General features: G+C 43.8%; 1 protein-coding gene across 1 annotated transcript in view; it reads right to left on the bottom strand.

Moving 5' to 3' along the window:
* LOC143131240 (trafficking kinesin-binding protein 1-like) overlaps positions 1 to 17,027 on the bottom strand; it is a 40,051-nt gene that overhangs the window by 9,306 nt on the left and 13,718 nt on the right. Inside the window, exons 4-7 of the mRNA XM_076290733.1 lie at positions 2,244 to 2,320; positions 1,918 to 2,034; positions 1,137 to 1,234; positions 28 to 139 (exon numbers count right to left, since the gene is read on the bottom strand). Coding sequence (XP_076146848.1) covers positions 28 to 139; positions 1,137 to 1,234; positions 1,918 to 2,034; positions 2,244 to 2,320 — 404 coding nt within the window. The remainder of the gene's footprint in view (positions 1 to 27; positions 140 to 1,136; positions 1,235 to 1,917; positions 2,035 to 2,243; positions 2,321 to 17,027) is intronic.

Here is a 17,027-nt window from a genome sequence, read left to right as displayed (position 1 = left end):
TGTGTGTGTGTGTGTGTGTGGACTCACCTCCGAGCGTAGTTTGAGGTTCTCTTCCTCCAGGCCCTTGAGTTTCTGCTGCAGGAAGTCATACTGGATGAGGTGACCGAGTGAGGATGACGACGAATCGTTTCTCTTCAACCTGAACAGACACGCCATTACACATGTGTGACTTCAACCCATGACTTTACAATATCGTCCTCTTAGAATTAAGGCAAAGCTGTAATCATAATAAACTTTGAGGGGGACATGCCCCGCCCAATATTCAACTATGCTCAAAATGCCCCGCTCCTCTCTACATAAAGATGATATAAAGATAAAATGCTACAATAGCCTATTATTGAACTCTGTCCAAAATAATGACTCACCGATGTAATCACAAACTAAACGTGCTAAAAGTGCATGGTTTACAAAGGCTAAAAGTAAAGTAACAGATCACACTTGTAATATGGTTTGCTTGCATGGGGGTAGTCAAAGCATAAACTGCTCACAATGTAGACTGTGGCAATGTGTTTATTGTATGTTGGTCTCAAGGGCCCTAATCAACCTAGCCTATAACCACTCATTTGTGATTTGCCCCCGTGGTAAAAAAATGAAATGGAATATTTTAGTGCTTTAATGTGTATGATTAACCTGACACCCTCTGGGGGTATGCTAAGTTTGTGGAATTTCATCCACGGGGGGTATAAAGACACATTTACATTTGCCAGTCGGGTGTTGGCATTTCTGAGAAAAACTTGAGACAAAATAGGTATTTGGATATCATCTTAAGAGACCTGTTCCACTTAGTCAATCATTAATGACAGAAACATGTGACGTTATTTATTTTGCTGTGTGTACAGCATTAATAATTAATCTCTTTCGATTCTGAAACCATGCCAGTGGATTGGGTATAATACTGGTCTGGAAAAAGTTCACCTCTCTGGGGCACGAAGTAGCTTAACCAGGCTTAACCAGGCTCTATTGAAAGGGTCCTGCTAGCCTTGTAAAGATTATATTGATCCCATCCATAACATCACCTTCCCAAGCATCACTGCAGTATGTCTTAGTAGTCCTAAACCTGATGTTATGTGTGTGTGTGTGTTTATGTGTGTGTGTGTGTGTGTGTGTGTGTGTGCGCGCGTGTGCGTCCGACTCACGGTGTGCGGGCCTCGGCTGCCGATTCCAGCTCTTCCGTGCTGGCGTAGAAGTGCAGCAGGTCGTCCCTCATGGTCAGCTCATGGCGGAGCTGGGCGATCTGCACGGGCCACAGACAGAACAAACACGGGTGAGTGGACAGAACTCAACATGCCCTCCATCATACCCCTTGTTAACACTATAAACTTGCCCAAAATGCACCTGTCTCAAAACATTGCTCTTCTATGCATCTCCTCACATCCAACGAACAACATAAATGGCCACATAAATGACCACAGTGAAGCAGGGGTGCGTTTCCCACAACCATAGCTGCTAACTAAGTTAACAACTTTGTTGGTTGCAAAGCAATTTCCCTATTGCCAACCAACAAGTTGCTAACAGGTTAGCAACTATGGTTTTGGGGAATGTGCCCCCTGGTGGGTAAATACAGGTCCACGTCATCACACCTGTCTGGTCATCACACCTGTCTGGTCATTGACATTACATAACAGGCCCTGGAATGAGCTACGGAGTCTGACCTAACAATGCTACTATGTGTTGTCTCCTGTCCAACATTCTCTGATGATTACATGCAATGTTTGACTGTGTCAATCTTTAAAGATGCTGACAGATGGCAAGGAACTTGTTATAAAATTATGTCAGTGCTCTGGTTTTGTGAGTGTTTAAGTCGACTAGTTCACCTACAAAAGGCCTAAGTCTGCTGTACACACTGCCGTACAATACTGGCCCAGGGCTTGGATATTTGGAGGGGTCAAAGGCTTGTCTTTTAACCGAGCAGCTTACCTCTTCTTTGGCAATCTCCAGTTGTTCGTCCAATAGCTCGTTGCGTTCCGTAAGCTCCCGGTTCTGCTTGAGCAGCGATTGGCCGATCCGCGCTGCCAACTCAAGATCCCGTTCTTTCTGTTGAACGGAAGCCAGACGTGAATCAGGACTAAGTCAGACTATGAGAGTGCACCACTTAATGAACTGGTTATTAAGGGCTAAATCCGAAGGAGATTGAGAGTGGCACCAGTTATTCAATAGCCAAGGGATGTTTACACCACCCACAAATAGTATGGACGTTGAATGTACGTCATATGGATACTCATCCGTCCCTGAAAATGCCTTACCTCCTCCAGCAAGTGTGTTACTGCCTCAATGTCATGGTAGGTCTTGGTGACTTGACCCACTCTCTCTGAGCAGATCACTGTAGGGAGAAATAGAGAGAGAGAGAGAAAAAGAGAGAGAGAGAAAAAGAAAGAAAGAAAGAGAGAGAGAGAGAGAGAGAGAGAGAGAGAGAGATGTTTTGTGTTTAAACTTACAGCAAAATTAAATCAGATCAGTCTGAATGGAGTCCAGTAGTAAGTTCCCCCCCCCCAAAAAAAAAAACCCAACAGACCACTCAGTCAGTCTCCCAGATAATTTTCTGTTCTAATTTGGGAAGCTAACCCTGTTTGTCATAGTGAGTTCAAAAGACCACATGGCTTCACACTAATGGAGGACAACAGTCTTTACACAACACGGCAACACTGCATTATACTACATTACGGTCCAAACCTGATCTTAGCAATAACAGAGGAGTTAGTCAGGTGTGCTGTAAACATGCCATTGTTTTGGGTATAGGGAATACTGGAGTGAGGAAATGTGTATACATACTGGTTACTGTGCCATATCCCCTTATGCACATAAAACTGCTCCAAGAACTGAGTCTCTCTTATCATGATCCAGATTAGGAGGATAATTCCTTTGAGTCTCTCTCTCTCTCTCTCTCTCTCTCTCTCTCTCTCGCTCTCTCTCTCTCTCTCTCCCTCCCTCCATCACTTCAGCAAGCGTTAAAAGCAGGTCATGAAGAGTGTCTATCAATGGGATTAATGCCATTTATAGACATACGCCAATTAAACGCTTGTTTACGGGTCTCCGTTACTCTGTTTATCCATGGCCTAAAAACAAAACGTCATCCATCTCGACGTACGCCGTCTTGCTCTCCTGAACCTGCCCCTTCAGAATGGACTTGACATACTGTAGATGTCTGTCAATGATGTCCACAAAGCAGCAGAAACTTCAATTCACCTGTCCTATGTCCAGCCTATATATCAGAGAGATTATTTCATGAGTCTGCTGCTTTGCAGGCATGTGTGTGTGTGTCGTATGAGCATTTTGAACTCCCACAACAACATATGACACATTAACAAGACATACACACAATTAAACTAGATGTACCGCAGAGCGGTACAAAATATGACCGCCGCCCAGTCCAGCACATTTTTTCCACAAAAAGAAATCACGCTGAAAGGCCTATATGATTCTAACTGTCTCACTAAATTGCATTATCCACACTCAATTCTCACTGGTATCTGCTAGACAACAAGTACCAAAACATGATTAGTTCATAGATTTCACATGTAAAATTAATTTTATACAACCCCACCTCCATCTGTCCTGTTCATAATTCTGAGAAATTCTTGATTGTTTGTGTTATGTTTATGTTATGTGTGTGGGTGTGTGTGTGTGTGAGTGTGTGTGTGTGTGTGCATGCTTGTGTGTGTGCCTGCGTATGTGTCTGTGCATGCAAGCGTACATATGTCTACTGTGTGAGTATGTGTCATACGTATGATTACTGTGAATGTATGTGTGTGTGTGTGTATCTGTTTGTGCACATGTGTGCACATGAAATGGGTTAACATGACCCCTGGAGGCAAACATACGGAAAAAAATGGTCATCCTAGGCCCTACAGTTCTCAAGATATTCACAGAGAACTGTGTCTGCCCTACCCTCCTTTCGGGGGGTCCAGTCCAGCGGGGGGGGCTACAGATCAAAACGAAAAATGACGGTTCCATGCTATCCATGTGGGGGTACATGCCCACCAAGTTTTGTGTACCCCGGTCTTTCAGTGGCCTGGGAATCCTTGTTGGTGTACATCACTAAATGTACACATAAATTATTTTATTGTAAGGCCCCCCATGAACGAAAGTACACAAAACTTGGCATGCATTCGGAGGGTGTCATAATGATCCTACACTTTTAATTTCGTGCAGTTTTGACCTTGTCAGCCAGAGATATTGTGATGAAAACACCAAATGTTTTGCTTTTTAATTTTTAACTAGGTGGCGCTATACATGAAATAAGTGGTAATGGGATGGGTTGACATGCCCCCTTAAGACCAACATACATAAAAAAGGTGGACCTCCTAGGCCCTACGGTTCTCGAGATATTCACAGAAAACTGTCTCCGGCCACCTACAGGCCAGTTGGTGTATAGTAACATAAATGAATTTATTGTGTCGCCCCCCATGAACGGAATTCCACAAAATTTGGCGTGCATACAGAGGGTGTCATACTGATCCTACACTTCAAATTTCGTGCAGTTTTGACTATGTTAGGTTACAGATACCTTCAATTACAACACCTCATTTTTACTTTTTTGTGTTTAACTAGGTGGCGCTATACAGGAAATGAGTGGTTATGGAATGGGTTGACATGGCCCCTTGAGATCAACATACAAAAAAAAAATGGTCCTCCTAAACCCTACGGTTTTCGAGATATTCACAGAAAACTGTGTCTGCCCTACCCTCCTTTCGGGGGGTCCAGTCCAGCGGGGGGGCTACAGATCAAAACAAAAAACGATGGTTCCATGCTATCCATGTGGGGTTACATGCCCACCAAGTTTCGTGTACCCCGGTCTTTCAGTGTCCCGGGATTCATTGACGGAAATTTGGGCATGCGAAAAAGAAAAAAAAAAAAAAAAAAAAAACCTATATGACCTATATGACCGCCGCTTCGCTGTGCGGCGGTCATAATAACAAGACTGTTATTTCTTGATTCACAAGTATATACAGTACAAGCTATTGGACTAATGAGTTTTTTTCATTACGATTGAATTGCAGAAGTAGTCTCAGTCATAGCCAACACAGCAGGACATCAGTCCAGGGCTGTTTAGTGTGGTCTATGAGAACATCGATGGCTGTATTTACTGAGTATACACATTATGCCTGAAAGCTTCAGCGCACAAGAGTGATTTTGCCCTTCTGCAGTCTGCACCAACACCCATTAGTCAACACACTGGTGATTAAATGGAACGAACCCCCCCAGCAGTCCAGTGCTGTGTATCACAGGGCCTGAGTGTGTGCCAAACACACTGTACCCTTTAGAGGTGAGTTTAATCTGCAATGCGGGACAGAGAGAAAGGGTCAGAGAGAGAGAGAGAGAGAGAGAGAGAGAGAGAGAGAGAGAGAGAGAGAGAGAGAGAGAGAGAGAGAAAAGAAAGAGGAGAGTGAGTGAGTGTGTGTGTATGTGTGTGTGTGAGAGAGAGAGAGAGAAGAGAGAGAGAGAGGAGAGTGAGTGAGTGAGTGAGTGAGTGAGTGTGCGTGTGTGTGTATGTGTGTGTGTGTGAGAGAGAGCGAGAGAGAGAGAGAGGGAGGGAGGGAGGGAGAGGGAGAGAGAGAGAGAGAGAGAAAGAGAAGAGGCACAAAAATGATAGTTCTGTCCCTCAGGGAGAAGTAGACAGCTGGTGTATGTGTCAGTGCTAAAGTACCTCGCACACCCTAAAAACGGATTGCCTTCTGTTAACAAATGCACTCTTGCCATTTACAAACCATTCAGAACCATTCCATTCAGATGGAAGTGTTATAAAAAATATGGGTAATACTTTATAATAATTACACACTGTCAAGCATTAATTAAGCATTTGTAAACTATTACTAAATGTTTTGTTCCTCATTTATTAAATATAGAAAAAAACATTTATTTATTAAACATATTTTAGATTTAGGCGTATTTACTCTGAACAAACCATTTATAACTGTGTGTACAAATGCTTTACTGATGAGAATCAATGTAGGAACAATGCTTTACAAATGAGGAACAAAGCATTTAGTAATAGTTTACAAATGCTTAATAAAACCTTAATAGTGTGCAGTTATTATAACGTGTTACCAAAGTATGATATGAATATGATACATGTGCTATAGCTATTTTCACGTGGATCAAACTTGATGAAAAAAGGGTAAAGTGTGTACAAATCAATGTCTTGCCAGACAAATGATATAAGTGAAAAATAAAGGACACTTTTTTTTTAGCACACTAAACAGGAAATATATTTTTGAAAATAAAGCTTGATGCCATCAAACATACACAGGATGACTGATTAGTGTAAAACCATCCTGAATTCACCCAGACAACATTTTGAAGACTCCCCACAGCAGTGCTGTCAATATGAGCTTCTGAGGCCATGGCTGTGACACACTACCCAGCCTTCTGTCTCGAGTAACGAGATTACCCCATGTGCAGGTTGTTGTCTCCGCAGGCTTTACAACTGCCCCTACTCAAGGCAGCTTCAACTAGCGGAGCAGATAGTCATTATCCATGACTCCAAATACTAGCGTAGAAAACCCAACATGGCCTCTGCGTTGTCCACGGAGCGAACGAAAATGAGCAGACCATCAGACAATCCTTTCCTAGAGGATTTGTCCAAACAGAAACAAAAGCTCTACACCCAAGACCATGTCAGCTGTCCAGCATACCCTCCTCTTGCCCTGTTCATAGAGGAGTCCATAAGTGTAGGATTATTACTTTAAATCATCAGCTGAAGGAAAGATATGTGTCTGGATGAAAATGCTGGCCCTAAAGCTTGGCCAAAGCATACTGTACAACCTGACTTTAAGTGCTCAAGATCAAGGAATATTACTTGATAAAACAAACAGAGCATATACTGTACATCAGTACAGTACATTCTACCTGAATGGATGACTACGGCATTCCTCACACCACATCTCAAAAATGGGAGAGGCGCTGTACAAACAGTTCCCACCAGGCTTAGCTCAGAGCTAAAACATCCAACCAAAACAAATATGTTCATGGAGCTACGCAGCCATGAAATCATTAGCTCACTTATCCTGCACGTCTATTTTTAACCTGCGTCCACCACCACCACCACCACCACACACACACACACACACACACACACGGTGGGGCACCTGATGGGCTTAATTGGGCTTAACCCTCCCCCACCTCCCGCCACCTTCTTAAAGCCTCTTCCAGGTTCCTTCACTAAAGCGCTCCCATTCATGCTTTCCAGAACATGACCCTGGCGCCGCTCTTCAACAACTCAGCCTGGTGATAGCTGGGCATGATCTGGGAAGGATGCGGACACAACCCCACCTGAGATGAGATGAACACGTCTCTTTCTCTCTCTCTCTCTCTCTCTCTCTCTCTCTCTTATTATGAGCGTTCTCCTTTTCACAAAGCGACAGATCTCATCAATGTCATCACCTCAGATACCAGGGATTTTTCAAAGCTGGTTAGGAGATGAAGTGTGGATGACAGTCAGGTTGTAGAAAGATCTAGAAAAATAAATCTACTACTGTTTTTGCTCAGCAGATAAAAAAAGTTAGACAGTGCACATAATGATATATCCTCTTATCCTTATGATTTAAATCATTTTGAAAATCAGAAAGAATATTGGCCTATGACAGGCGTGTATGTGGAATAGCAGCTTTAAAAAGACAAACTAGTTGACAGAAAGGGGATCAAAACATACATTGCTGAACTGCCTGTACATTAAAACCATCTCAAAATGTAATGATCTATAAGTATGGTATAGAGTTCCAAGGTGTGCTGTTTGCTTGTGTATCTGGACAGAGGGAATGTTAGCACAGAATTGCTGTGTTTGTTATATAACGGTAACACCAAAATATGCACGGTTCACAACACCATGAAAACAACTGGACCAGAAATAATGACAGCAGCATGAGAAGCCTACCATATGTTATGTTATATAAAGTGAGATAATTTCACCTCCACAATATTTCTTGAACTTATTGCTGGGAAGATGGTTAAGCAAAGTAGAAGAGTCCAAACCTCACAACGAAAAGTAAACACACATAAATGCAAAACTGCCGCAGTGTTGTTGACTTAACGTAAGGTACAAAGACAAGTGCTATTCTCCATTAAAAACACAAAGGAGAGAGTCCAATTTAACCAGAAACAAATGTGGCTAGTGTGTGTCCCTGAGGTTATCTGACCCTGTCCGATAGATTAAGAGCAGTGCACAAACATGGCACACCTGAGCCAGGCAGCCCAAACACAGGCTCGGCCATGCAGGCCCAGTTGGTTTGTGGGCGCCGATAAGCAGCTTAGCGCGAGCTTCACCTCCGACTACAGCCATATCTGTCTACTGCTGACGCCATAGATGTAGCTGTAGCCAGGTGACTTACATTGAGTTCAATCGACAATCGAAAAAGGAGACGCTTAATATAGCTACACAACTAGTCGCAACACAAACAGCACAAACACTATTAGCTGATACTAATAGTAGTATTACAGTAATATAAGATTAATATAGGAGAAAGCACTCCCTTGTTACTCCCCTATTTTATTATTTTTTTCCTTTGTACGAACTCTTTGGTTATAATTGTGTATTATTAAAATGGACGACAGAACCAGTATATACATTTTTGAATATTCCTGCTATTCCACCACGTGCTGCTGAGAGTGAAGACTCTCCATGGAGACGAGTGTGATGTCAGTGCTGCAGCTCCTTGTGAATGAATCACCGTGGCAGCCCCTGCAGAGGGATTCTGTGTGCCGCTGCCAGTGCGATGACCTTCAGGTGCAGGGACGTTATCACACAGAGAACCAACACAACTGGGCATGCCAGCCAGGCTCCTGCAAAGAGGGTCACACTTCACAAGAGCAAGTGTGAGGACGAGAACAGGACGAACGATGTGCAACAGACACGTACCCACACGCCGTTACTGCATTCAATGTCCTAATATTTCTGAATGGTTGTTTGCCCATGTGATGGTGTCCTAGTAACTGCCTAGTTCGCCTCAGAGAGGGAACAAAGACTTTCCTTCACTCTGCACCTCCTGTTCTGTTCCCTTTCTCCCATCTATCAATCATTGCCTTTCATATTGTCTTTCTTCCCCATATTCTCTCTATCGTTCTCTCTCTCTCTCTGCCTCTCATCATCTGTCCATCAGCTTCATTCCTCTACACTCCATCGGATTTTCCCTCCTTTTTCTCCAGTCTGTTTTTCTGCACACACACCTCCGTTCTGTTGCTATCTCCTTCTCTCTCTCTCTCTCTCTCTCTCTCTGATCCCTCCGTCCATGTTACCTTGCATCAGCTCCCTGCACAGAGCCTCAGCCTCCGGCCCCTGCTGCCCTTCCTCTTCCCCCTCCTCCTCTTCCTCGTCCTGGCTGCTGCTGCTGCTCTCCTTCTCGCTGTCCTCCTCCAACGACGACGAGCTCCACACCTCCATGCTGACCACTGCTGCTGCTGGACCACGACTCTCTCGTCCTCCTGCTTTTTCTTCTCCTTGCCCCCTCTCTGGCTAATTCCTCCGGTCTCGTGCCGGCACACGTCGCGGTTATATCCTCTAGCCGGACGGCTCCTTGTGGGTATCCGTATGGGTCTTGATCACAAGCGCGTACGTACGTCCACCCTTGAGGCTGCGCTGCTATTGTCTGATGCCCGTCTGCCTTGGCAGCATGCTTGTTTCCCACCCCTTTTGGGTGTGTGTATGTGTGTGAGAGAGAGAGAGAGAGAGAGAGAGAGAGAGAGACAGAGAGTTGGTGTGTGCGTGTGTGTGTGCTGGTGTCCCACACTGTGTTATGTTGGTCAGCCACTCTCAGAGATAGGTGGCCAATCCGATAAGAGTGGGAGGGGTTTGTCCATGCTGACGGCATACGGCTCTACTGCTCTTATTCACCTGGGCAGATGGAGGGCCAGGACTGCACCACAGTGCTTAGGGACGGGGGGGTTGTTGTGTGTGGATCAAATCAAATCAAAATCCCTCAGCACGCAGCAAAATCAATAACTGAGCAAGTCACAGTCAGTAATACTGCATCCAAGATGTTTGATTACCATTTCCAGGAAGAGGGTGAAGCATTGCTGCAGGCAGGATGAAGAGGGTATTAAATGCCAGGATCCCCCCCCCCCCCTGTGATGCTGTGGCAGATGGTACGCTCTGAAAGTGCCGTGTTGGAACTGGAGACGTAATGCTGCAGCAGACTCAGACTGCCCCCGTCGGCTAGGCATGCTGAGGCACTCAAACTGTGTGTGTGTGCGTGCGTGTGTGTGTGTGTGTGTGTGTGTGTGTGTGTGTGTGTGTGTGTGTGTATGTGCGAGCGTGCGTGTGTGAACAAGTGTGTGTGTGTGTGTGTGTGAGAGTGTGTACATTCTGTATAGGGATTCTCTGAAAAGATATATTGTGACATGCAACATTAATCTATTATAGGGGAGAGGTCCAATTCAATTAATGGGTGTGAACCCATGCAAGTGCACGCTCACATAATAGAGCGGATGGTATCACGTTATAGGGAGTGGTGATCAATGTTACAGCTATGCTTGCAGCCTGTGTTTTTTCATTGCGTGCTTCACTGTGCATGAAACATTTCTAAACAAAGACATCTTCATTACATTGTCTTAGGTCTCTCAGAATAACATACAACCGTATGTCTCCAGAAACATAGGGGAATGGAAAGCCAACAAAAGTCCAGATTATTGTCGATGTAGGTGCATTTGTAGGATGGGGGTGCTATAGATTTAGCTTTTTCATTTTTCATATTTCAATATTGCCATCTTACAGGTCCAAAAGACAGTGTACCAGTTCAATGTCTTTGTAAAATACATTGTACTATTATGTTCTTTGTAAAAGACATTGCACTAATATAGTTCATTGTACTATTATTCATTTAAATAGTCACTACAAAGACCTTGACGTGCACCAGTAAGTTGAGGAAGAGGAAGAGGAAGACAGGGAGGAAGGTCAAAGCCAAAGGAACAGCAGCTATCTGGGCTAATGGCTTAACCATGGAGTTCACTTCTCTTATTGTTGGTCTTTATGGGTGGAGAGCGTCGGCCCCCTGCCAAGTCTAACACTCAGGTACTGCATGTTGAGCTGCACGTCTCAAACACGGCTCAAATCTCTGCAATGCAAATGAGTCACCGAAAACCATTAGCTCCTGTAACACTGACGCCGAGTGCCTTAGTTGGAAGTGTGCAGAAAGAGGCCTCCACAACAACGGGGAAAGGTTGAAAATGGCAAGGTTGAATGCACTGAAACACTAACCTTTTAAGATAGTGTTAATAAATGTAGAATTCATACAACATAGCTAGTTCTGTGTGTATGCATGCATTGTGGAGATTTATATCATTAACTAGGATACGTGAAGATTGGGTGAAGATGTATGAAGATACATTGAAGATACACGGACTGGCTTCCCATGAGAGTCTCCACAGATGCATCTGTTCTAGGCTGAGGCTGTCGTACTGTGATCTGGTACACTGTTCCAAGCCAGCCCCAAATCTGCAGTGTCCCTCCTATCAAATATTTAACCCGACCACCATCAATTTTTCAAAGTTAGATGGTCAATTCCAGGTCATGTGCAGCACATGGCTGGTTGTCTAGCCAGACGACCGCCTTTGAACACGCACCCTGGGTTAGCCTTGTCCCAGGGTCTAGAGATGGGTTGGGATACGGCGGGGGTTAATGAAAGTCTGATCGTGGAGCAGTGCTTTAAAATGGGTGTGTCTGTCTGAAGGCAGTCTGTCCTGAATTTGGACACAGTGGCCTCAAATTGAGTCTGCCCTCTTTTCATCTTTCCTGGGTTTCTTGCTGTTAGTCTATTATGTGGTATGAGTCATGACACATACATGGGTAAATATATATATATATATATATATATAAAAAATATAGATATATAGATATAGTAAATATACAGATCCTAACTTGACACTCCAGAAAAAAGATCATAATAATACCCACAGTTCCTCCTTCCGATTTTCCTTCTATGTACGATTTTCCATTTTACGTCAGTAATTAAATGAGGTCGGTGCTGTTCCATGATTATCCCCAAGACAATACTAGCCGGGATTCAAATAGCTTGGAGCTTAGAAACAGCAGGGGCCTTGACCCACCACACACCATAGGGCCACAGGCACTACTGTTTTGGCATTCTCCCTTCATTTAATTTCATTTACAAAGGATGAGAGGATGAAAGAGGACAAAAAGAGAGAGGAAGGTAAAAGGAAAACGTGCGAAAGAGAGAGTTGTGCCAAAGAGACAGCTGTGTTTCGGCTACGGGCGAAGGACATCCGGGGTAAGAGGCTCTGCGATCTGTCCATGTGAGAACATCTCATCTCTGGCAATGCAAAGAGCACCACCAGCCTGGTGCTTTTGGCACACATGGTTGTTTTAACACCTGCCTACCCAGCTCAAAACTGTCCCCATTTTATCAGCTGTTTCGCTTACTTTACTACGGGTTTATCTACAGGCAGTACACAGACTCCAAACCAGGTCAGGGATTGAAGCAACGTCCTGTTCTTAAGATTACTCGTGAATTTCTATAGCTATGCAACACAATTATTTGTGCATTGCTCATTAAAAATGCACGCACATAAACCAAGATATCTGGAGTAACTAAATATTGCTACAACAGCTATTTATTAGCTTTAATGGTAGGGTATCTATAGCCTCGTTGACACCAGACCCTTCTTAATTGAGAGTGGGTCTGGCAAAGATTAATTGACTTAAGACTTCCAGCAGGGGCGTAACTAGCAGTGAATTTAAATTTTGTGCAATGAACTCTTATACATCGTTTTAGAAATGCAGCAATCTTATAAATGAAGGTTTTAAATGCAGTTGTTTACTCAATTCCAAAAAAACACACACCCATGCCAGATTAGCGATTGTATTTGCGTGCCCGATTTGGAAATGGACTTCAATGGTCTCTTGGCCAGACAGACCTGTAGAGCAAATCCCAAATTTGCCAAAGGTTTGTAAATAAAACAAGCTTTTCACAAACACCACTGAATAATTTGCACTTATACTAACAGTACAATATAGTAATGGAACATCCTTATGGCAAAAACAGTCAAATCAGTCTCTGGTTAACATGGGTTGGACTATTGTGACCTGATGTCTGGGTCTGATAAACACAACAGGTGGTCAGACAGTGTCTCCTATACCTGGGGCCTCAGTCTAGAGACATGATTACATAACAGAGAACATATTGGTGGTCCCTAAAATAGGATGTAGACGAGTTGTTCTACTTAGGAGCAATTCAACTTTGATCCTCTGAGCTGCTACACTGAACTCTGTTACACACCCAACCACACACACACACACACACACCCACACACACACATAGATAGACACCCCCCACCCCCTAAATCCCATTAAAGCACCCAATGTTTACATGGGGGGGGGGGTGTTAAGAAAAAAGCCCGACGGCACAACCACAAGGTACCCATCTGCCATCTGTCACATCGCCATGGCTACACTGACACCCGACGTGTCCAGCATCACCTGGTGTCCTAACATGCACACCTTATCCCCATATAGGGTCTATTACTGTCCCACCTGAAAGGCAGTAGATGCCAGACAATGGCCACCTGCTTGCTGTGCTTCCTGACCACGGCGTCCATGACGTCGGCGCATGCCGTAAGTGGGGCCGGGCAGGGGGCCAAGACTCAAGTGGCGTTACGGCCTGAAGGTCCAGAAGGGGCTAAATATACTTAAGCAGGCCCTGCAATGCCTGCCTGCCTGCCTGGCTGCCTGGCTGACGACGCTAAGCAGATTGGTGGCATTTGGCATCTGAGTGCCCTGCGAGGAAGGGGAAGAGATCCGGGATTAGGGAGCACTTATCAAATCACCTCAGTGCTGCATCTCAGATGGTCGGGCAGGCGGATGAAGAAGTCCCCAAGGAAGATCAATAGTGAAAATGAATTCAACAGGCGGTGGGGGATCATGAGTGCTATTGACTATGGTGTTATGACATGCTGAATGTTTACGCTTCTGAATCATTGAGTCAATTTCACCACATCACACAAGAGAGAGAGAGAAAGATAACAATAGTTTATTTTTATACCATGGTCTTCAACCCAGCTGTAGATGTGAGCTCAGTAAATGGAGGTATATGAGGGTCGATTAGCATTAATTGTGACACTATATACTATATATTCTTTATATAAATTATATCATATCATGTCATGTTATTATTTTTGCACAGTATCATCTAATTTGGTGCAAAAACAACACATTTGTGGAGATGTTTTTACAGATAATTTTTGATGTTTCATTAACCACAGAAAGTTGTTTAGCTGGGGTAGCAATGACACTAAGGACGCATAATGTGGGAAAACAACAAATCGGTGTTTGGTTCAGGACAGTGAGCCTCTGGGAAACCCTGAGCACGTGCCGCACACACAAACCGACCAGTAGCACCCCGCTGCGGTCAGGTGCAACCTAATGCCATACTGAACACAATCCTTGGGAACATGACATTCAGGAACGAGAGTTCAATCCCATCAAGCTTGGAAAGTGGTCAAGCCAGTCCAATCCACAGTGACTGTCAGTTTACTGGACTTAAGGAATCTGCTGGTTATGCCTTGGTGCCAGATACCATGGGGCACCTTCAGAGATCTTGCAGAGTCCAAGCCTTGGTACATCACATACACTACACATACACTGCTATGGTAGCGTGTGAGGGACGATCTGCTCAGTTAGACAAGGCCATTGTGCATATCTCAGGTGCAGGACGAAAAAAAAAAAAAACTGAAAAGAAATACTTCAAAAAATCCAAAAACTTCTTGATTCTTTCCCTGTTTTGTGTTTTATTTTGTCATGCTTAGGTGAATAACGTTTGACCTTTCACTTTCTCCAGGGATGATCAACATCTCATCACACACTCAGGGCACATTCACACTGTTGGTTCGGTTTATTTTCAGTCTAGTGAACTCAGGTGCGGACCCGAGACCGGGCCAGAGAACACCAGAAAATGGTGCTCTGGGGTACGGAATCAGAGACTTTCTAATGTGGAGACACAGCACTCAGAAAATACTCCATAGAAATGCATGGGGCTAGTTTGTCACGCCAATATGGCCGTTGTCTACACATATCCCACCCCTTCCTCGGCAAAACGTCGACATGTGAATACATTGAGCCAATCATGTGCTATGTTGTGAATACATTGAGCCAATCATATGGTGTGTTGTGAAGACATCGTGCCAATCATGTGTTGTGATCTCGCCGCTGGAGCAAGATTGGTGTCGTGAAGCCTTGCGCACGCGCAGTTCGACCCAAAGACTGTGCCCGATGAGTGCCCATAAAACGTTGGTATATGGCCGCCGAGTGGAGGGACTTGCCTAAAAGGACTTTGACGGAATGCTGGAACTCCGTGTGGAACGCTTTGGTGTGAATGCTATCCGTTCCAAAATAAACACTATTGCTGTTTTTTGCAGCGTCACTAAGCGATATTGGTAAAATGGACACAAATGAACCTGTGTGCACAATTTAAAATATAATGTGAACAGAGACCAGATGGGGCAGGGCTACAGAAGAGTAATCGCACTCGAGTTCAGTGTAGTTAAACGGATCAAGTGTGAAAGCAACCTTAGTCCCAGTGTTCAATGTTGGCTGCTTACTCAGTAAGTGCTACACCTTTAGCCAAGTAGGTGCTACACCTTTAGTGGGTGCAGCACATCAGGCCATATTCACCTTCTGCGTGCCACCCAATGCATCTCACCCTCAGATGTAGCTGATGGGAGGCCAGGCGACCTAATCTGCACACACCATTTGGATTGACAGGAGAGTGGGATTACACCCGTCAGGGCACACAGATTACCAGATGGACGATGCCATTGAGGTGCAACACACTCAAATCTATATCGATTACCTCACAGGGGCACTGGCCCTGTGGAAATACAGCAATCGTTAAGCCCGATGGGCATCATGCATTAGCTGTGGTCAGGCACTGCAGTGGGCGTTACATAAGGGGGAATACGTACGCAAGAGTGAGCTGGCTAAATGAAGCAGCTTACCGTCTGTCTGGTTGTAATCAGGAGGAGTATGAAAACTAAATTCTAGAGCTCTCTGCAAGAGATTGCAGAGTTGTTGAGTGTGCTACTGTTTTTCTCAAACTCAGCCAGCTGTGATGACAGATTAGGGGATTTGGTTCCAAAACAACAAATCCTCCACTTTGTTTGTTTTGTTTGTTTGTTTTTGTTTGTTTGTTTCTGTAATAACAGTGGAACTGCAGGTGGGGTGTTATAGCTTCATTTGCTTTTACTTAAAGGTACACTATGCAATATTTTCACCTTTACGAAGCCAATTTGATGGTAAACGAACTTGTAATAGGCGAAGTCTCGTGAGAATCGTGAAACATTACCTTGTTAGTAGATATAGCTCTTTGGAGAGTTTTTGCCTGTTGTTAATCCTTCACCTCCACAACAAAATAATTTTCATTGTGTACAGGGGGGATAAGTCACGAGAAGTTTGCTATTTACTGTAACACCAGAGTAAAATATAAATATATCACAACTTTAGACCTAAACCTACGTGTACCTTTAATAAAAACAGTACTACAATGTTCCTGATATTACACAATAAACAAAAACATAACTTATGAATATTTTTTTAAACATAATATCTAAAAAAGTCATGCACTCTCATTTCCCTGAAATAGGAGATAACCAGGACAGCATGTTTGTCTACATTATTCTCTTATATGTCCATATTTATTGTATGCTGGTCTCTAGACTTTATTCTTGCACTGTTGGACTTACTAATTTGTACCATCACCATGACACTCACTCTCATAGAGCACCTTATAATGCATACAGAATCACAGGCTCAGTCCCTGCCCTGTCACTGCAAGCGTGCAAGCGATGCTTGATCATCCTTAAAGGAATTCCTTTACACTATGTGGATATTTGATTTAGTTTATTTAGTATATTTAGTATTTAAGTATTTTTTGATCTTCTACTGTCTCTATCTATCTATCTATCTATCTATCTACCTATCTATCTATCTATCAGGTCTGATAAGAATGCTCAAAGAGACGTTTTAAGGATTACTCTGCAGACACAGACTACAGTATAGAGTGAATGTGACCAGATGTGGTGGAAATGTA

This window comes from Alosa pseudoharengus, unplaced genomic scaffold (assembly GCF_046254945.1).
Source record: "Alosa pseudoharengus isolate Yale_2024_CS ecotype anadromous, Long Island Sound unplaced genomic scaffold, YU_APseudo_1.1 YU_APseudo_1.1_scf_1, whole genome shotgun sequence".
NCBI lineage: Eukaryota > Metazoa > Chordata > Actinopteri > Clupeiformes > Clupeidae > Alosa > Alosa pseudoharengus.
The sequence above is the reverse complement of the archived record's forward strand: the minus strand, read 5'-3'. Positions and strand labels throughout refer to the sequence as shown.